The sequence below is a fragment of the Delphinapterus leucas genome, chromosome 1 (genome assembly GCF_059928025.1).
Source record: "Delphinapterus leucas isolate spDelLeu-1000000601 "Yukka" chromosome 1, BTC_Dleu_Yukka2, whole genome shotgun sequence".
NCBI classification, from domain to species: Eukaryota; Metazoa; Chordata; class Mammalia; order Artiodactyla; family Monodontidae; genus Delphinapterus; species Delphinapterus leucas.
In genome coordinates, this window is record NC_143129.1 from 73,761,355 (window position 1) to 73,782,680 (window position 21,326).

A 21,326-nucleotide genomic window follows, 5' to 3' on the forward strand; every position below is an offset into this window, starting at 1 on the left:
ACATACCCACAAGTCTGGGCTTGAGGCCAGAAGGCGGCTCATTTATTATAATTTCTCCTTTTCCAGTACATGCACAGAAAGCCTGACAGCTAAGCATTCATGTACGTGTACACACACACACACACACACACACACACACACACACACACACACAGCGTCCCATTCCCAACGATGGAGAGGCTCCACAGACGAAGCAGGTAGGCAGGGAGGTCCAATGCTGTTCCCGTGCTCACCGATCTACTTCTCCAAACACAATATCTTGGGTACCTAGGAGGTCAGGGGGAGGAGAAAAAAAGTGATGTTACCAAGAATCTAGAACTCATTACTGTGCTCAGGAAACTGAGGATTTCAGTCTATGCCCATAGTCTATGTTGAACAGGAAGTGTTCAGTTTCTGTCCCCAATCAGAGTCTCAAACTCCCTTGCCTAGAACACCTCTACTACACAACAGGCCTTGTACCTATGATGGCAACGACGTCCGCCAACATGTGTCCCTTAGACATCTTGTCCAAACCAGCCTGCAGAGATTAAGACAGCAATAGTGTTAGGCAAGATTAACAGGGTAGAAGGAGGAGGAGTGAAAGTTCATAAAAATCTCAACCAAGGCCATTAATTACTGGCTTCATGTATTAGCGTTAGAATCTTTGGGGTTGGTTCTTACCAGGTGGGCAAAACCAGGAGCCTTGATCTTGCATCGATAAGGGCGGCTGCTGCCATCAGACACCAGGTACACCCCAAACTCTCCCTGTCCAAGGAAGAAGGTTGGCTGCCTCCATTAACAGTAAGAACCCTTTCCTCTGCCAACAAAAACCTCTCTATTCACCCTCACGTCCTCTCTCTCACTGATGAACAAGCATTTATCTGAACATCCATCGCCAGTCACCCACTCCACGTACTGTCCTTTCCTTCCCCTTCTTGCCTCACCTTAGGAGCCTCGATGGCAGTGTATGTGGCACCTGGAGGAACTTGGTAGCCCTCAGTATACAACTTAAAGTGATGAATCAGTGACTCCATAGAAGTCTGGAGAGAGGAAAAACGGAGCGTCAACAGGCCAGACCCAAACTGTATGGCAGGTGTACCCACACACAGAAAATAATCCTACCCCCAGGGAGTCTAAAATCCCACATGTAAGCCAATGAGCACAGAAGGTATAGAAAAAGAGAGGAGGCTACGGGAGGTTAAGAATCTCATACAGTGAATTCTTTGAAAAGGGAAAACTGAAAAGTAGGATTTAATCCCAAGATACTCCTCCCCAGCCGCTGCCCCCTTTCCCCCTTTTCCCTCCCCCTATAGCTAACCTTCATCTCTGCTCGTTTTGGTGGAGACACTTTGGCATCATCAACCTTGATCTCCCCGGGAGGCATCTTGTTCAGACACTGTAAGATGATTCGAAGGGACTGGCGCATCTCCTCCACCCGACACAGGTACCTGAAGTAGATGAGACAGACTCAGATCAAGAGAAGAGCAGCCAGAGGATGAGATGTGAGGCTGGGAGGATGGATGCCCTTGGCCGAACTGAAGAGTGCTAGGTAACTTTCCTCATCCTTTTCTCCTAGTACAGCATCTCTGCTTGGCCTGGCCATCCATAGAAAACCTACAGTCTTCTGATTCGAGCACTGGGCCCTCTCCTAGTTTTCTCAGACCAAATCCTCTTCTAGTTTTCTCAGACCATGTCCTGTAGTAGTTCCCTCTTTAATTACCCTCTTAAACATTTTTTGGAGTATAGAACAGGTGAGAGTCAAAGTGACTCAAAAAGAAAACAGTAGCAAATTTTTCTTGGGGTCAGTAAAGAGGAATGGAATTTGAAGCTTAGAATCTAGTGGAAATAGCACTGGATAAGGAGGATTCCAGTCTCAAGCACTACTAACAGAATAATATCCCAGGCTAATCTCTAACTTTTATGCTTCAGCTTTCTCAGCTATAAGATGCAGCCCAAACTAGTTCCATCTAAGACATAAGAAGAATGTAAGGGTAAAATAAAATGTCCCATATGTGCAAGTACTTTGAAAAGCAACCTAGTTTAACACACACAAGAGCTCCAATAGATACTGGAAAGTATGAGAAAGAAGAAAGCAGTTAAGAGAAAAGTTAGGGGAAACTAGCTGGAAAATGAGCTAAGAAGGGATCTGGGCCTCACCTATCATAGCAGTCCCCTCGAGAGCCAATAGGAACATCAAACTCCACCTGGTCATAAACATCATAGGGCTGGGTCTTCCGCAGGTCCCACTGGATGCCCGAGCCCCGGAGCATTACCCCGCTGTAGAGAGTATAATGGGACCAAGGGTCACTTTCCACAAACCAAGAAAAGAGGCATGCTCTCTTCCCTAGTCTCCCCTCTCCCTCCCGCACGCTCTGGGCATGGGATACAAAGACAGCATGGCAAGGAAGGCGCCACACCTGAAGCCAAGAGATTAAGCTGGAACCCACCCGCCCCTAAGGAGAGAAGTCTTATTCCTCACACCTAAAACCATAGTTAAGTGCGTCTTCTGCTGTTACAACCCCAATGTCGACTGTCCGATTTTGCCAGATCCTATTGTTGGTCAGCATCTGTTGAGCAAGAGAGCTGGTGTGTGAACACTCTTCATGACACTCTTCAAATACCTCTATATTTCTTTATAATTGGGGATTAACCCCACAGATCCTCTTGGGGTAAAAGAGGGATTTTTCCCACTGACTCCTGTCTTACCTCCTCCAGCTCATCAATGCGAAGAGAGAAGTTCTTAGAAAACTCATAAATGTCATCCATAAGCCCAAGGGGTAGGTCCTAGAAGACAAACGGAGAATCGATAGTGAGTGCAGAGTCTCCACTAAGGAGAGCCAGCCCTGCCTCAGGGATACAGGGTTTGCGCTTCCATCAGCCAGGGCTGCCCTCCAGTGGCCACAGAGGATACAAGCAAGGACTGGACCTTAAGAGAGGCAGGGGAGCCTGCTCACCTGGTGCACACCTCCTGGCCGGACATAAGCAGCATGCATCCGAGCCCCAGACACTCGCTCGTAGAACTCAAACATCTTGATAGGACACACTGGGAATTAGTGACAAAGTCCTGGGCCCCTAAGTCCAACAACATGATGGTCTACTCCCCCGCCCCCAGCCTTCTGGTGCCCAACCAACCCCTCATGACACAGAGCTCCTCAAGAATATAACCCAGGTTAAATATACCTTCTCCCCCTAAATGTTCTCTCTCCTTTTACTCTCGTCTCCTTCATACCTTCTCTACCTCTGGCACCTCCTTCCCTTTTCCTATTCTTTCCTCCTTCTCATACCTTCTCCCTTTCTTCAAACAACCAGAAGAAAGGGGTCATGGCCCCAATGTCCAGGGCATGTGTGGTCACAGCCATGATGTGGTTCAAAAGCCGAGTGATTTCTCCAAACAGCACTGTAGAGAGGTGAAGACAAGAGAAGGATACAGGAGCCAAGGATCCAGGCTGACAGAGCAGCTCTGGGCAGAGCCTGGGGTCTGCATACTAAGCTCCGGTTCGGCGCTCCTAAGATGCGGGGCAGAGGCACCATGCTGTACTCTCAGTGGGCCACAGGAAGAAGGGGATGGGGCATACCTCGGATCCACTGTGCCCTAGGAGGAGGTTGGATGTTGAGCAACTTCTCCACAGCCAGTGAATAGGCCTGTTCGTTACACATCATGGACACATAGTCTAGCCGGTCGAAGTATGGAAGGGCCTGGGAAGAGGGAGGAATCAGGATCACATCTAACAGGCCAAGGAACCCTCAGTCTGGCTGCTAGAAGCACTGCTCTCAGTGGGCATCAGAGGTCAGTGCTACATAAACCTTCCCAATCTCAGGCGCCTCAGAAAGGCAGGATGAAACACACTGAAGGGGTGAAGGTGGGGGGACCCCGATTTGTCGTGTTTGTCCATTTCCATGGTGAAAATACTCCTACGAAGTCCCACTTTAAACTACCAGCATTGTGTAACTGACCACAGACAGTGCTGGGCCGAGTGGCACACCATTACACAGTATTTCCACGATACAGACACAATGGAAGCAAATACCTAAGGAGCACAGCGTAGAAAAATGTAGTAAAATAATGAAGGCATGGATTTTGATACTTCTTACCTTGATTTTTAATATATTAAATCGCAAGCTAGTATAATCTGATTTTTAATAACAGCTGTGTTTAACAACTGGCTCACAAAATTCCTGAAAATTTAACAGTGCTCTTGTGAGCCAGTATGAGTTAGCTCCAGCACACCACTGCCAACCAAGCCTTCTGGGCCAAGTGACGCCTCTGTCAAAGAAGATCGCCTCTCTGAGATACTGCAGGAGAAAGGTAATCTCAGGAGGAAATTAAGAACACCAAGAAGAATGGGATTTGTTTCTGTAGGAAGAGTCAGGTAGAAATGGTTCTTCCCCAGAATACCAAGAAAGCTAAGTCCCAGCTGTATGCTGAACCAGCTTCAGCTTCCAGGAAGGAGGCGGAGCTAAGACGCCTCTCCTTGGAACAGCCAGTTCTGGCCCTGATGTCACTGTGACGTGGGATAAAGCTACAGGGTTTAACTCCATGGACTCTGGGACCAGAAACCATCGTTGCCTGGACTCTTTGGGGGAATCACATTCTAGTCAGCTGGTTCGAAATCCTAACTCCATCGTCCTCTGTTATCAAGAGCTTTCTTCATGATAGTAAGAAAAAAACTTCAGATCCCTATCCCAGATCCGATTTCTTCAAATCTGACCCTACCCTCATTATTTGGGTCACAGAGTTCTCCTAAAAACAGCAAACTCTGTTACAAACTCCCTCCCGGTCACTCTGACTCACTGAGTATTTCGAAAACAAACTTAGAATGCTGGAAGATACAAGAATCAGCTGTTAAACCTGGGGAGTTGACGTCTCTCTCCTCTTTCCCTGACCCCAGGGACACCAGCTTTGACGTACTAGTACGACATAAGAGCAGGGAAACTGAGGCACTAGGGTGAGGATAAAGGGGTCAGCCAAAAGTCAGCCAGAGAAGAGCTAGGAGTGTAGTTCCAGCTCCAAAGTATTTCTGTTGGATAAACCAAATCCACATGATTCAAGTCAAGCATCCCCTGCCACATCCCTCCATCCTCCCAATCAAAACTGTCCTAATAACCTCAACGGGCTACTCCTCTCAACACCCTCCTCCCCTGGGGTTTTGGGGCAGTGAACTGGCAAAGTCCGAGGCTAAAGCATCCCCAGGTCCTGTCAACAGGTCCCCGTTCCCCCCCCACACCTGCAGATAGGTCTTGTATTCAATGAGCTTCTCAGTGCCTCGGTGCAGCAGCCCGATGTGAGGGTCACACTTGCGCACCATCTCCCCACTCAATTCCATCACTAGCCGCAGGACTCCATGGGCTGCTGGGTGCTGGGGCCCAAAGTTCAGGGTCAGGTTCGACACCAACGTGTCCTTTGGAGGGTCCACATCTGAGAAGTGGGAAATGATTGAGCCAAATGGTAATTCCTTTGAGAACCCCCAAAAGACAGCAAGGAGTTAATATCTCCCTGGAGACTTTCCATCTCACCATTCCATACCGTGCTGATTTCCTAACCTTTATCATAACCAGGAGGAAGACCATTAGATGGGAAAAAGGGAAGGGAGACTAAACTTTCTGATGAGAGGGACCATGAGCCTCACTCTTTCCATGTCTCTCAGGATACCTTTAAAAAACTAATAATGAGGGGCTTCCCTGGTGGCGCAGTGGTTGAGAGTCCGCCTGCCGATGCAGGGGACGTGGGTTCGTGCCCCGGTCCGGGAAGATCCCACATGCCACGGAGCGGCTGGGTCCATGAGCCATGGCCGCTGAGCCTGCGCGTCCGGAGCCTGTGCTCCGCAACGGGAGAGGCCACGACAGTGAGAGGCCTGCGTACCAGGAAAAAAAAAAAAAAAAAACAACTAATAATGATAGATAACACTTATACAGTCCTTATTATGTGCCAGGCACTACTCTAAGCACTTTACTTATTTTAATTAATTTAATTATTTCAACAACAATATAAGTAGTTGATACTATCATTGTCCTCATCTCATTGGAGAAGTTGAGGCCAGAAACACTAAATGAATTGTCAGAGTTAGTAAGTGGCAGAGTCAGGATTTAACTCAGCCTGGTCAGCTCCAGACTCCACACTCTTTAACCACGAAGATACACTGCTCTCCAGATGTATCTGCTAAATGGACAACTAATTGGGAAATGTATACTTAATTCTTACGACTACTAATTGACAGTTTTTACCCTCAAGAGGCTTACAATTTAATTCGGGAGACAAGTACATGTGAGAAACTAGTAACACAGGTCAAATTTACAAGTTGCCAAGTAAGTTGCTTAGCCGTTAGGTATTTAAAGAAAGGAAAGAACACTGTGAAGACCTCGTGGAGGCAAGATATGAGCTGGCTCTTAAACACAGGGAATGATTCAAATAGGTAGAGAGAAGAGGCATCCCATGCTATGGAATGAACACATGTCAAATCTCAGAAACAAGAAAGTAAATATCTATGGAACTCTTGTTTGCCAAGAGACAGAAAATTAAGTGTTGGCAGGGTGTAGGGGGTAGTGGTTCAATTATCAGTATTATTTATTTATTTAAAATTTATTTATTTTATTTATTTATTTTGGGCTGCACTGGGTCTTCATTGGTGCACACGGGCTTTCTCTAGTTGTGGAGAGCAGGGGCTACTCTTCGTTGCGGTGCGTGGGCTTCTCATTGCGGTGGCTTCTCTTGTTGCGGAGCACGGACTCTAGGCGCACGGGCTTCAGTAGTTGTGGCTCGCAGGCTCAGTAGTTGTGGCGCACGGGCTTAGTTGCTCCGCGGCATGTGGGATCTTCCCGGATCAGGGCTTAGAACCCGTGTCCTCTGCATTGGCAGGCAGATTCTTAACCACTGCACCACCAGGGAAGCCCCAATTATCAGTATTATTAGTAAAACTTAGAAAGGACTTAGCATGAGGCAATCACTACATTACGTGGTTCACGTTACTTGTAACTCATTTAATCCTTACAATAACGCTATGAAGTAGGTACTTTATTCACTGGTAAATGGAGAGTTGAGATCTGAAACCAGAGTCTACCTATGCGACCAAAATTCTTCACCATGGGCTTTGGAGTCAGACAGACCCACGTACAAATCCACCTGTGTCCTCGGCCACTTTTTAATCTCTCTACACCACAATTTCCTCAAGATTGGGATAATATTAGTATCACTCTCATAGGTCTGTTGTAACAACTAAGTGAAATAATGCATACAAAAACACTCAGCACATGGTAAGCACTCAGCTGTTGTTACTGTTAAATTTTTGAAAGGTTAACTGGAAGTTCCTTTGAAGGTTTTCGAGCAAAAGAATGAATGACATGCTAAAGTGATGTTTGGGGAAGATAAAGGCATAGACACTGTATAGGATAGCTGGAGGGAGACTATATCAGTGGCAAGAACCCATCAAAGAGACTTCCGAAATAATCAAGGTCTAATACAAAATAAATCGAAACAACAAAGGGAGAAGTGACCAGATGTGAAACATTATTAAAGAATCTGCATGTTATTGAACATAGACATGGAGGGCAAGAGAGAAAAAAGAGCCAAAGATGACTAAAAAGTTTCAATCCTGAGGGATTAGGAGAATGAGGGAGTCACTGATCAAAATTAAAAATCACGGGCTTCCCTGGTGGCGCAGTGGTTGAGAGTCCGCCTGCCGATGCAGGGGACATGGGTTCGTGCCCCGGTCCGGGAAGATCCCACATGCCGCGGAGCGGCTGGGACCATGAGCCATGGCCGCTGAGCCTGCGCGTCCGGTGCCTGTGCTCCACAACGGGAGAGGCCACAACAGTGAGAGGCCCGCGTACCGCAAATAAATAAAATAAAATAAAAATTAAAAATCACAAGGAAGAGCTAGTTTTGATGGGGGGGAAAAAGGTTTCGTATTCAGAAAGGTTTCATTTGGGTGCCAGTGGGAAAAACCACCTTGTCAAGAGACGGAGATGGAAATATACTGAATCTCTGGAAAAAGCTGAAGCTAAAGATATAAATTTGGTAGGGATCTTCGAGGGTTGACTGGGACCTTCTCTTTCTTTTCTCTTGGAATATTCTACTTGACAAATACCTCCTATTATCACTATTGTCACGTTTGTTGAGTTGCAAGGTTAAAGAAGCAAAAAGAGTTGGCGGCTAAAATTTGCCTCACACGGAGAGCTCAAGAGCACTTAGAAATCAGCTTGGGGCATGGAGGGGTGTAGGTTGGGACAGTGGCACTGGGCACTCACCATTCCAAGGTGGAGGCTTCCAGTGGGCTGTTTCCTTGGTGGGGTACATGACAGCGCCCCCAAACTGCTCTGCCCATTCCACATCTGGCTGCCATTGCCGAGCACCTCTGGGGAGGTAATGACAGATCCTAGACAAAGGGCCTGAACAGTGCTTGGTTTCTCTGTTCCCATTCACTTTCAGGTGAGCCCAGGGAAGGGTGTCTTGGATTCTTCAATGTCAAGTCACTGACACAGAGTTGTGTCGCTTTGGCAGAACAAACTGGAACTCTAGAGGTTCCATCCTTAATAACAACTTATTCCTGAAATCACTTCACCTATCACCCGTACACATGCAAAGCCGGGGATCCCAGCTCCTTTAAATTCTGGTCATATTCATATTCCCATCCTGGTGAATATGAACTCAAAAAGGTGTTTATTCAAGGTCAACCCAAGAGTAAGAAAAGAAAGGGGGGGTGGGGCATGCTGGCTCCTTGGCTCTGCTCAAGTACGGCCAGAACAATGCACTGAGGCCAACCCGGGGATTCTTGGTTTATGTTCCTCCTTTAAGTCTATCGGGGTTGGTCTCCTCTTCTTCCACAGCGTCTAAGGAGAATTTTCACCAGTCGCGCCCCACCCGTGAAGGGGGTTGGGAAAAGCAGCAGGACATAAAGGGAGGGTGACATTATCACTAACACTGAGGCGCGGAGTCTCCCTCCAACTGATTTCACCTCTGGCAGATCGAGCTCAAACCCTCTTTCCTCCCTCGGCCAAGGCAGGCACCACTGGATCCTGGAACTCGACAGAGCAGGCCTGGACGAGGGGTCACGGGCCTGGGTCATTCTTTCCTAGGGGGTCACAGGGCCCGTGGAGTCCCCGGACTCGAGAAACCCTAGCCCTGGGGACAGCGCATCGAGGGCTGCCCTTGGTCTCACCTGGTGGGCTGAATCGGCAGTCGGGCCCCAGCCCCGGGCCGCAGCACCAGGGCCGCGACGCCCCGGAGGCGGCATAGAGCCCTGAGCGTCGCCATCTTGCCCCGCCACAGACTGCGGGAAGGAGAACCGGGCGGAAGTGCCTCTTGCGCGCCTCCTGTGGGCTTCTCGCCTATTGGCACCACTCAGCAGCCCTCTTGGAAGCTGGCGGGGTCGCCGAGAGCGAACCTGACAACATCCGGGTTCTGCACCCCGGCTTCACTTTCGCTTAAATACCGGAGGCTGAGGCCCTTGCTGCCCACCGCTCCTGGTGGGCTCTTCTAAGGCTGAGCAGGAGAAACTTGCAGTTCCTGCTGCGGGCAGCGGCGCCCTCGCGCACCATCGCCGAGCTGCCTGCGCGCCTTAGAAAGTGCCCTGCCGCCCGGAGCCAGGCGGACACTCACATGGGGGCCCTTCCCCACTCCTCGCGTGAGCTCACCGCTGCTGAAGCCCTGCTCTCTGGTTGTGTCTGAGCCCTGCCCTTCTGGGGTAGACCCGGGCTTTGCCAATTACCTCCTTATCCCCGAATCCAAAAGATTCGGAGCCGGGAGAGCTAGCTAATTTCCAGACGGCCTAAATGGGTTAGGGAAAAGAGGCCCTAGTGGGGGCTGGGCGGGTCTGAGAGCTCCTGTCAAAGTAAAATGAAAAAAGAGTAGGATGCGAAGGCCACCAGCATTGGAACGGGCTGCTGCGGTGTGTAGGAGCCACCTCATGAGGATAGGAGGTCCCCTATGGGTGACCCTTATATCTGCCAGGCTTCCAGAGCCCACAGAATTACAGACCCAGGAAGTGCCCTTAGCGATGCCTCGCACCCCATTTCCACCCTGGGTCAGTCTCTTTTACCTCATATCTTTCCGACCCGGCCTCTGTACTGGCCAACAGCATAGAACTGTAGCACCATCAGGAGTCTGATCGTAATCCTGTGTGGAAGAGACAAAGAGGAGTTCCAGCCTTGGAGCTAGTTCCGGTTCTCTCTGCCTCCAAGCCCAGCTCCAGCTGGGCCACCCGTTAACTTTGCACATCCCTCCCACTTGGGGCCTGGAAAGAGGCCTTCCCCAGATCTCTTCCAGACAGGGTGCCTGGGCCACAGCTCACCAGCAGGACAGCAGGGTGGGGCAGACAGACCAGGAGAGTGGCAGAGACAGGGAATTCTTAGCTGCAAAGAAAGAGGGGAAAGCCAGACTTCTAGCCTGGGAGTTGACCTAGTGGGAACTGTACCAAAGGGTGAGGCCATATCCCTGACTGGGGGAACTGACTGGGACACCTGGGTGGGCTCGGCAGCCCTCACAGAGCCAGGCAGAGGCTGTGCCTCCCTGCTCCCCTCATTCCCCACCGTCTCCCTGGGCCTTCTCTCCCGGTATAGCTGAAACACACAGTGAATGTGGTGATAGTGAGGGAGGACGATGTAGGGACTGCATTTATTTGCCCTAATCCAGCCTAGGAGAAGACAGGATCGACTCCGGGCTGCTTGACCCTAGGGGCAACTTGAGCTGGAACTAGGGTGAGGGATCCTGGGGGGCTGCCTAGGACACTGCATCTTTTGTGCCTTCTCCAGGCTGCCAACGCTCCCCACACACACACTGCTGCTGTTACTCTAAGGCCTTTTGTCTCTCACTGCTTACTCGCCCCCTTTGTCCTCGTCTCAGATGTGGGTGCAGAGGGGCAGTAAGAGTCCCCTGGTGACAGCTCCTCTTGCTCCTGCCCCTTCTGGTCTCCCATCCTTTGTCTGACTCCTGCAGCCCCAACCCCCTCCCCTTAGGACCAGGGTCAGGGCATGTGGTGGGTCAAGAGGTGGGTCCTGCAGTCCGAAGGGGGTGGGTGATACAGGAAGTGATGGTCACCAGGGCAGGTATCTGCAACCTGGGCAGGAAGGGAGGGGAAAAGGAAGTATTCTGGTGGATGGGATGTGGAGGACCGGAGGTGACCAGGCCGAGAGTGAATAGAGGAGTGGGGGCAGGGCCAGGTGGTCTGCCCCTGGGAAAGGAAAGTGCTGACGGTACTCTCCTTCCTGGGGATATCCTGGGGAAGGGAGTGGCCATAGCATGGGGTGAGCAGAAATTGCCCCTACTTCTGAGCCCTTTCCTTCCTTGTCTTGAGAATCCACCCCCAAGACTTCTTTGCTGAGTTCTCTCCAGTCCCAAACCAAGGAAATCATTCTGCTTCCTTTCCCTAACATTACCTCTTCCTCCCCAAGCACTCTCTCCATCCCAGGCACGGGGTTCCTGTTTCTCTCAGTTCCCTAATTTTCCTGTACCCGCAGTGCTACAACCACCCTCTCCCTGTCCCATGGGGAATGAGAAATAAAGGATTACTAGATATTCCAGGAACCACTGGGTTCTTAGGACAAGGTGGGGCCGAAAAGGGGAACCAGGTGGGGATTCCCTCTGATGGATTGACATAGGGTACTTCTGGGTTCCTGAGAGAGCACTTCTTTCTTGTGCTGGGGGCTGGCTGACTTGAGGCTGGGGGAGGGTTTAGGGCAGTTGGGAGTGGGTAGGAGCAGGGCCAAGAGCCTGGGGGAAGCTACTGGGAGCTGGGCCAGGGAAATGGGGAGTCAGGAAGTGGGGAGGGGGAGCTCTGGGGGGAATGGAGGCTGGAGGCAGAATGGCTGTCTGGGCTTCTGAGGGGGCGGGGAATGGTAATTCAGGAAAGGGGATCCTGAGGGAGAGAAGAGACGTTAGGGAAGAGGAGATGCCACCCTAGATCTCCCTTCTGTAAAAGGAAGAGTCGTTAACCCCTCCTGCCTTGTCCTCTGCCGGCTCCATGTGCCCATTCTAAGCAGACCCATCCTACCTTTGGGCAGTACACTCCCTTCTCCCTGCCTCCTTGCCTGCCCCTTCTCCCTGCCTCCTGTACTCTCTCCAGCTTCTTGGTCCCATCCTGAGCAGTGTCAAGCCACCTCCTTTCTTTGTTCGGCCATCTTGATGCTTCCTTACCTGTTCCCCACCCTCTTTCCCTGGCAGCTCACTCAGTTCCCTCGGCCCTGGAAACCAGCCTCTAGGGGCAGAGGGCATCATGAGGGATCCCTGAGAAAAGGGAGGATGTGCCAGGTTAGACAGTGGGAGCTAGGATTCTCCTGGGACCATGGTCCCTTCTTCGCGTGTGGTCCAGGCCCTTTCCCTGACTTCCTACCCCTCCTGGGGCTCTGTCCCACCAAAAAGGGAAAGAGACAGCTGAGAGCCGACTGTGGGGTTTGGGAAAAGACTATGTCATCAGCTGGCCCAGTGCCTATGATCCATCCGGCTGCTAGAGATTCCCCTCCCCTGGGCAAGTCCCTTTTTTTTTTTTTAAAGGAAAACAAAAACTAGATTTTTGGGAAGCAATGAAACACCCGTCTGAGTCCTACCACCAGAGCTCCTGGCTGAATGGCTTATAGCTCAGCCAATCGTAGTGGCTCAGGATGCTTAAAAGAGCTGGCGCGGAGAAAGGCTGGGAAGAACTCACAGGGAGACCCACAGACTCATAGACACGGGAGAGAGAGGAGGAGAAAGACAGAAACAAAGGCACGGCGGAAGGAGGCAGAGAGAGGACAGGCACAGAAGCGAAGCCAGACAGAGTCTGAGGGAGTGCAAAGGGAGAGGCCAGAGAAGCTGCAGAAGACACAGGCAGGGAGAAACAAAGATCCAGGAGAGGAGGGTGTGGGAGGAGAGTTTGGAGGAACCAGACCACTAGGCACCTCTCCTAAGCCTAAGGGCCAAGTTTTCTCCATCTCCTCTGAAGGTCCCCAGACCCTCTGAAAATTCTGCCTCTGACCCTGGCTGGGGTCCGAGCCCCGAGGCTGCAGAGAGGAGTTTTCCAAAGCCAGGGCAGGGAGGACTTGGTGCCCAGACGGCCTCAGTCCCTCCCAGCTTCAGCACCAGTGCCATGTCCCGGACGGACTCGCATCCCGGGAGGGGCTTGGCGGAGTGCTGCCTGTGGGGAATCCAACCCCACCTGCTGCTCCCCAGCGTGCCCGTCTCCGAGCTGCTTCTGCTGCTGCTGGCCTCCCTCCTGCCCTCAGCCTGGCCGGCCAGCCCCCTCCCCCGGGAGGAGGAGATCGTGTTTCCAGAGAAGCTCAACGACAGCGTCCTGCCTGGTTTGGTCACCCCTGCCAGGCTGTCGTACCGCTTGCCAGCCTTTGGGGAGACGCTGCTACTAGAGCTGGAGCAGGACCCCGGCGTGCGGGTGGAGGGGCTGACGGTGCAATACCTGGGCCGGGCGCCTGAGCTCCTGGGCGGGGCAGAGCCGGGCACCTACCTCACTGGCACCGTCAATGGAGATCCGGAGTCGGTGGCATCTCTGCACTGGGATGGGGGAGCCCTGTTAGGGGTGCTGCAGTATCGAGGGACCGAACTCCACATCCAGCCCCTGGAAGGAGGCACCCCTAACTCTGCTGGTGGGCCTGGGGCTCACATCCTACGCCGGAAGAGTCCAGCCAGCGGCCAGGGCCCCATTTGCAACGTCCAGGCTCCTCCCGGGAACCCCAGTTCCAGCCCACGAAGAGCCAAGGTAGGCAGCCCTGGAGTCTGTGTCCTGCAGTGTCCTGCTGCCATGTCTGTCCTACTGACCCCTATTCACCTTCTCTCCACCCACTTCCACTTCTGGCCAGCCTGCTGCTTCCCTCCCTTCTGTCTGCCTTTTCTCTTTCCACTGGCCTCCTTTCCTGGGAAGGCTCTGGTTTTTCCCTGCCCCAACCCTTCTCCTAGCCAGACCGCTGATCCCAAGGGGGTTCCCAGGGTTGGGTCAGAGACGCTATGCTGGGAATGACCACTCTCTCTCTCCACCCCAACCCTGCCTGGCCATGGCATCCTACTGGCACAGTCCCCAACAAGGAGGCCCTCCTGATAGCCCCTTGGCCTTGACTCTTTTCTGGCCCCCAAATTTGATTTTCACCAGCAGCTAAAGGAGTGAGGTTTGAGGCCCAAGAGACTGGCCTCTGGCTTCTGATGCTCTCTTCAAAATTGTTCTGGCAAACTGCAAACTAGGGCAGGAGTGGACCGGGGAGGAAAGGCATCCTGAACCCCCTTCTGGTCCGTCCCCTTCCCACATTGCGGACTGACTGCAAGGCTGCCTGAGGCTCCATCCTTTCCTCCCTCCCACTCCCAGTCTCCCCCCTTCTTCCCTTCCTTCCTCCCTCCTTCTCTAGCTTTAATCCAGACCAGACGCTCCCTCCACACCCGCCACGCTGAGATCTGGCCCTGGCCCTAGCCGCTGACTGAATTGTTCCTCCAACCACACAGGGAAGACACGTTGCAGCCCAGCCCTCTAGCCCCAGTCCTGCAGCCCCAGACACACTCAGGCATGGGGGACCCCAAAGTCCCTCCCAGAGGCAGTCCCAGCTGCTTTTCACCTCTTGCGCCCACATAGCCCTGGGACGTGGCATCCCCATCCCCTCCCCTTCTCAGAACCAGCAGATGATTTCGCAGCGTTACCACAAAAGCCCTGGGATTTGGAGTTGGTGGGGAGGCCCCACCGAGTCTCATCAGGAATCCCGTGGGATGTATGTGGCCCAGCTGGCTCTGCTGAGTTCCAGACCCAGGAAGTAAGGGAGGGGAGAAGTGATCCATGGGTCTGGGAGGCTATTTCAGGATCCTCCTCCCCTTTTTTCCTCTCCAGCGCTTTGCTTCACTGAGTAGATTTGTGGAGACCCTGGTGGTGGCAGATGACAAGATGGCGGCATTTCACGGTGCTGGGCTAAAGCGCTACCTGCTGACGGTCATGGCAGCAGCGGCCAAGGCCTTCAAGCACCCAAGCATCCGCAACCCTGTCAGCTTGGTGGTGACTCGGCTAGTGATTCTGGGGCCAGGTGAGGAAGGGCCCCAAGTAGGGCCCAGTGCCGCCCAGACCCTGCGCAGCTTCTGTGCCTGGCAGCGAGGACTCAACACCCCCGAGGACTCGGACCCTGACCACTTTGACACGGCCATTCTGTTTACCCGTCAGGTGAGGCCCCAATCAGCACCTCAGGCCATGCACTGCATAACCCCAAGAAGCACCACTGCACAGACCGTGATGTAAATGGTGCCCCTGGAGCTGTTCAACATGGTGCCTGGCCCCAGCCACACTGCCAGTGCTATCTGGGCCCTGACAGTGCTGGATACGCAGTGCCCAGGTCTCCACTAATCTGGATCTCAGCTCAATGGACGCTGGTGTCTTGGCTCCTCATGTATTGTCTCTGATCTCCCTCTCCACAGGACCTGTGTGGGGTCTCTACTTGTGACACTCTAGGCATGGCTGATGTGGGCACTGTGTGTGACCCAGCTCGGAGCTGTGCTATCGTGGAGGATGACGGGCTCCAGTCAGCCTTCACTGCTGCTCATGAACTGGGTAAGTTAGGGGTGGGGTCATGGGGCACCTGTGATGAGTGAGAGAGCTATCAGGGGTGAGGTGAGGGGACAGTGAGCTCACCAGGGTACAAATGCAAGTCACAAGGTGTTTCTTCCTTTTCCCCAGGCCTAGGTCCAGGGCCATTACCCTTCTCTGCTCCGGATGTAGACATTTAGATTTTTCTATTAAATGAGATAGTGTGTAGAAATCTACTGTGAACTGTGTTTGGAGGGGAGGTGGCACAGTACTGAGAGAGATTATTCACAAGAGTCAGTGATAGAGTGGATGGAATCAGGGTTGGGAATGTAGGCTATAAGGAAAAGTCGGTAGGGAGGGGCCCTGAGTGTATCATGGGGAGAGGGGAGACAGAGCAAGGGGGGCTACATATTGAGAAGCCCTTGGAGCACCAGAAAGACATTGGGGGCAGGTTGGGATGGGGAATGGATCTGACCATCCATACCTGCAACCAGGCTTATGATGGGCCTGCAACCCCCTGAGGGCACAGGGATGAGACCCTTGGACCCTAACAGGGCCTCTGCTCCCACAGGCCATGTCTTCAACATGCTCCATGACAACTCAAAGCCATGTGTTGGTCTGAATGGGCCTGGGAGTACCTCCCGCCATGTCATGGCTCCTGTGATGGCTCACGTGGATCCCGAGGAGCCCTGGTCCCCCTGCAGTGCCCGCTTCATCACTGACTTCCTGGACAATGGCTATGGTAAGCAGATGGCACTCCCCTTTCCCTGTGCAGGACCCAGTTCCTGCCCCCCACTGTACTTTCTCTTCTGCCGCATTTCACATGGGCCAAACTGACTCCTTCCAACGTGCCTCCTCTGCAGTGTGGGATGGAGTGAGAAATGCTGCTGCCTTTGTGTGGTTCCCACTTCCTCTCAAAATAAATAGCACAGCTACCGGAGGCAAGTTTTGGCTCAATAGAATTAGAACTGACCTTCTAAGGGCCACAACTGTCCAACACTGCAAGGGGCTAGTTGTGAAAGAGGTGACTGCCTTGTCACTTGAGGTGTGCATGCCTAGCAGTATGACTATGGTTGGGCAGGGCTGTTGATGAGAAGCAGACTCAGGAATTCTGTAGCTGGTTGGAATAGGTAGGAAGATTTAGTGCTTTGAGTTCCTATCCTGATCCTGTTCTTTAGATGTGTGTAGACGTGTGACTGTAAGTTACCTCACTTCTGTGTAGCTGATCTGTAAAATACGCATAATAACGGTAACCACCTCATAGGCTTTGGCCATGATTAAACACGATACTGTTGGTCAAGCATTTAGCCAATGTTCATCACATAATAAGCATTGAATACATTTAGCTGCTACTTAAAGCTTCTTCCAGCCCTAGAATTTGGATCTTAGGATCTGTCAGGCCCTGGGGAGCCCAAGGCTGGCACCCCTTCAACCTATTGGTGACGTCATACCCCTGCCTCTTTTCCCAGGGCACTGTCTCTTAGACAAGCCAGAGGCTCCCCTGCATCTGCCTGTGACTTTCCCCGGCAAGGACTACGATGCTGACCGCCAGTGCCAGCTGACCTTTGGGCCTGACTCACACCATTGTCCACAGCTGCCGCCGCCCTGTGCTGCCCTCTGGTGCTCTGGCCGTCTCAATGGCCACTCCATGTGCCAGACCAAGCATTCACCCTGGGCTGATGGTACCCCCTGTGGGCCCGCACAGGCCTGTATGGGTGGCCGCTGCCTCCACGTGGACCAGCTCCAGGACTTCAATGTGAGATCCCAAGGGCAGGGGAGGGGCAGAGGGCCTGGGGGAGGAGGGAGTGGCCCTGAGCCCAAGAGAGTGTATTCATCCCACTCTTCCATTCTGTCCTTCTGCAGATCCCACAGGCTGGTGGCTGGGGCCCCTGGGGATCGTGGGGTGACTGCTCTCGGAGCTGTGGAGGTGGTGTCCAGTTCTCTTCCCGGGACTGCACACGGCCCATCCCCCGGAATGGTGGCAAGTACTGTGAGGGCCGCCATACCCGCTTTCGTTCCTGCAATACCCAGGACTGCCCAACTGGCTCAGGTGAGGAGTGGGGAGGATGGGAGCCTTGGGAGGGATGGGTAGGACGGAAAGGACTGTCCCTTGAGTTCAGGGACCAAGGAGGTGTTGACTGTCCCTGCTGTTGGGGGGAGTGACTTTACCCTTCAGGAAAGTGACAGGTAGTCTGTGGGGGAGAGAGCTGCCGTACTGTCTGGAGGTCTGAGAGGCTCGGTGGAGGGGCTGGTGGGGCAGCGTGAGGAGAGAGCGGCTCTGACTGTCCATTTTAACCCTACAGCGCTGACCTTCCGTGAAGAGCAGTGTGCGGCCTACAACCACCGCACTGACCTCTTCAAGAACTTCCCAGGGCCCATGGACTGGGTTCCTCGCTACACAGGTGTGGCGCCCCGGGACCAGTGCAAACTCACCTGCCAGGCCCGGGCACTGGGCTACTACTATGTGCTGGAGCCACGGGTGAGAACCAGGGTGCCCCAGGGCCCCGTCTAAGCTCACACACTACCCAACCCGCCCTCTACTTTCGGATGGCGGAGATCCCAAACAGCACTACTGCTGGCGTTCCCACAGCCATGCCCGGGGCCCACTCAGACTTCTCTGGCCGTGGGTATTTAGAAAACTAGCCCTGGACTCTGGATAAGTTGCCAATCAGGCAGCTCTAGCCTGTCCCATTTCCCTTGGTTTCTTTCCCTCTCTCTCCCCCATCTTCCAGTGCTCCGTTTTGTGAGAATGGAAGTGTGTGGACTTTTGGGCCCTTCTCTGACCCCCTTCCCATGGGCTCCTCTGGCAAATTACAGCGGTGGCCTCATTGAGCTCATGGATGGCCAGTCCCTCACTGGACAGGCCTCCTGGAGACAGCAATGTCCCCGCACCGCCCCCCCCCCCCACCTCTGTGATAGGGCCCTGGGTTGAGGCTGAAGAAAGAACAAGCCTAGCAGGTTTGCATCCTTCACCCCTGTTCTGGGGAGAAAGCCTGCACGTTGACTGCCCTCTAGTGTCCAGCTGGGACGGTACCACCAAGATTTAGGGCTTGGGGTTGGGACTCAGACCTGCAATTCCCGTGTTGGCTTCTCTGCTTGCCAGCTGTGTAACCTTTGGGCAAGCTCCTAATCTTTCTAAACCTCAGTGTTCCATCTCTACAAACCTCAAATAGTGGTTGTGAGATTTATATAGCACTTAGCACCGTGCCTAATTCATAGTGAGTGCTCTGAAAATGGTGGCTTTTATGATTATCATCCCTTACAGTGGCTGGGGTTCCCTCCACACTCCATCCACATCCCCTCCCTGACCCAACTTTTCTGGCATCCCCTCCCTGATGGGATATGGGTCTTGTTCGACTTACCAGCCCGTTTTGACTAAGGAAGACCCTTTCATCACTCCCTCTCTTCTCCTCAGGTGGTAGATGGGACCCCCTGTTCTCCAGACAGCTCCTCAGTCTGTGTCCAGGGTCGCTGCATCCATGCCGGCTGTGACCGCGTCATTGGCTCCAAAAAGAAATTTGACAAGTGCATGGTGTGCGGTGGGGATGGTTCTAGCTGCAGCAAGCAGTCTGGCTCCTTCAGAAAATTCAGGTTCATTCACTGTTTATTTCCTCCTCCCACCTTCCTGGACGCTGTCCTGGGCCCTGGGGATACAGAGGTGAACTCAACACTGCTTCTCCTTTCGAAGAGCTGACGTACAGTCTAGTAGCGGAGACACACGAGTTCGCAGTTACAGCGCAGTGTCCCACCTGCTCAAAGGCGTCAGCCTGGGCTGCTGTGAGGGCACTCGTGGGCATCATGGAAGGCTTCCCAGGAGGTGACCTCCCTTCTGGAGGAAGAATAGGAATTGGACAGGCACCAAGGAGGCGGGGCTTAGATGGGCACCTCAGTAAGGGGGCAGCAGGTGTAAAGGCCCAGAGAGGAGGAAGGAGGGCACATTTGCATGTAGCTCAGATCTAGGCTGGACAGCTCACGTAGGTCTGGGGAGACAACCTTCTATACACATACAATCATAACAAACACAGCTCAGAAAGGCTGAGAGGATTCAGGGAGATGCTGAGTTCTCCTCTACTCCTTGCACACAGGTACGGATACAACGATGTGGTCACCATCCCCGCAGGGGCCACCCACATCCTGGTCCGGCAGCAGGGTACCCCTGGTGTCCGGAGCCTCTACCTGGCCCTGAAGCTCCCCGATGGCTCCTATGCCCTCAATGGTGAATACACGCTGATACCCTCCCCCACAGACGTGGTCCTGCCCGGGGCAGTCAGCTTGCGCTACAGCGGGGCCACTGCAGCCTCGGAGACACTGTCCGGCCACGGGCCCCTGGCTCAGCCTTTGACGCTGCAGGTCCTGGTGGCTGGCAACCCCCAGAACGTACGCCTCCGCTACAGCTTCTTCGTGCCCTGGCCAACCCCTTCAACGCCACGCCCCCCTCCCCAGGACTGGGTGCACCGCAAGGCACAGATTCTGGAGATCCTCCGGCGGCGCTCCTGGGCGGGCAGGAAATAACCTCACCGTCCCGGCTGCCCTTTCTGGGCACCGGGGCCTCGGACTTGGCTGGGAGAATGAGGGGGTTCGGCAGCTGCCTCGCACCGAGACACAGTTGGGGAGGGGCTGTGAGGTGAACCCGCCCCTCCTCTCTGCCCTACCGAGCAGGGCTGGCCCTGCCCGGGTTTCCTGCCCTGGATGGCTGGTGGATGGAAGGGGCTGGGAGATAGTCCCCTATCTAAACTGCCCCCTCTGCCCTGCTGGTCACAGGAGGGAGGGGGAAGGCAGGGTAGACCCCGGTTGTATTTATTTAGTATTTATTCACTTTTATTTAGCACCAGGGAAGGGGATGAGGGCTAGGGTCCTGGGGAAACTGACCCCCTGCCCTCGTAGCCCTCACCCTGTCTAGGAAATCCAGGGTGGTGGTGATAGGTGTAAGTGATCTCTGTGTGTGTGTGTGTCTGTGTGTGTGTGTGTGTGTGTGTGTGTGTGTGTGAGGTTCCTCCTGCCTAGCTTTCTTCTCCCTGAATTTTCTTTTCTGGGAGAGGAAGAGTCAAGGGTAGGATAGGCCTTCAGGGAGTAAGGGATTATCATATTTTTAAATATAAATTGAATTCTGCTATTTATGTGCTCCTCTTGGAGTCAGACAGATGTGGGTCGCACCCTGGCTCCACATCTCTGAACGCTAGTTTCCTCATTTGACAATAATAATACCTCCCTTGGAAATTTGTTGTAAGGATTAATGTAAATAAAGAACTAGCACAATGCCTAGCACTTGGTAAGCGCCCAACAAATGTCAGCTGCCGTCAGTTATTATTATCACCACCTTACCGTCCTCGGCTCCACTGTCCATGGAGCCTGCGGTGCACTTGAGGGTGGCAAGGATCTGCGTCAGCGGTGCCTGCCCTTGTCCCCCAGGCCCAATTCCTTTGGTTGGCAGAACCCTAGCCTGGATTTTGAAGGACTGTCAGAGAAAGGACAATTCTGTCCCTGATCTCTGGAGGCTCCCGACAACATGGAGGCATAATAAACACTCGGCTACAAGCACAATTGACAAGAACACGAATGTGAAAGATAACTAGAACGCTACCGTCAGAACAAACAAGCGCTTGGTAATGAGAGTGCTAGTTGAGGGTGTTGGGGGAAGCTGTTATAGAAAGAGCACTGGAGCGGGAACCGATGGGTATGAATCTCAGTTGGGGTTCAGCACCTTCCTAGCTGGTAGTGGTGGGTAAGTCACAGATGCTTAACTTTAGGTTGCTCATGTGTGTAATGGGGCTAAAACATACCTGTTCCCACAGGGTTCTGAACAAATGTTACAATATTTTCAAAATAGTGAAGGCTGTACCCATGTGAGAAAATAGTGAAGGATGCACCCATGTGAGAGGT

The 21,326-nt window shown here is 53.0% G+C and overlaps 2 protein-coding genes across 3 annotated transcripts; one reads left to right on the top strand and one right to left on the bottom strand.

Moving 5' to 3' along the window:
- Window positions 1-20: 20 nt before the first annotated feature.
- NDUFS2 (NADH:ubiquinone oxidoreductase core subunit S2) lies at window positions 21-9,260 on the bottom strand. Of its 2 annotated transcripts, XM_022559330.3 has the most exons (14): window positions 9,132-9,260; window positions 8,221-8,327; window positions 5,205-5,395; window positions 3,555-3,675; window positions 3,264-3,376; window positions 2,934-3,008; window positions 2,686-2,763; window positions 2,461-2,546; window positions 2,137-2,256; window positions 1,298-1,427; window positions 924-1,019; window positions 661-744; window positions 460-517; window positions 21-267 (listed from the first exon to the last, which is right to left on the bottom strand). In XM_022559330.3, exons 1-14 carry the CDS (start codon window positions 9,224-9,226, stop codon window positions 230-232), a joined length of 1,392 nt encoding a protein of 463 aa, XP_022415038.1. In that variant the 5' UTR covers window positions 9,227-9,260; the 3' UTR covers window positions 21-229. The 2 variants fall into 2 exon arrangements, with proteins under 2 accessions (XP_022415038.1, XP_089768619.1); XM_089912493.1 differs by lacking the exons at window positions 460-517; window positions 661-744.
- Window positions 9,261-9,297: 37 nt separating this feature from the next.
- On the top strand, window positions 9,298-20,988 carry ADAMTS4 (ADAM metallopeptidase with thrombospondin type 1 motif 4). The gene is made up of 9 exons (XM_022559329.3): window positions 9,298-13,655; window positions 14,763-15,086; window positions 15,338-15,470; window positions 16,018-16,188; window positions 16,916-17,202; window positions 17,310-17,496; window positions 17,750-17,925; window positions 18,862-19,037; window positions 19,532-20,988. The coding sequence occupies exons 1-9, from the start codon at window positions 13,032-13,034 to the stop codon at window positions 19,956-19,958; spliced, it is 2,505 nt and encodes an 834-aa protein (XP_022415037.1). The 5' UTR covers window positions 9,298-13,031; the 3' UTR covers window positions 19,959-20,988.
- The last annotated feature ends 338 nt before the right edge of the window (window positions 20,989-21,326 follow it).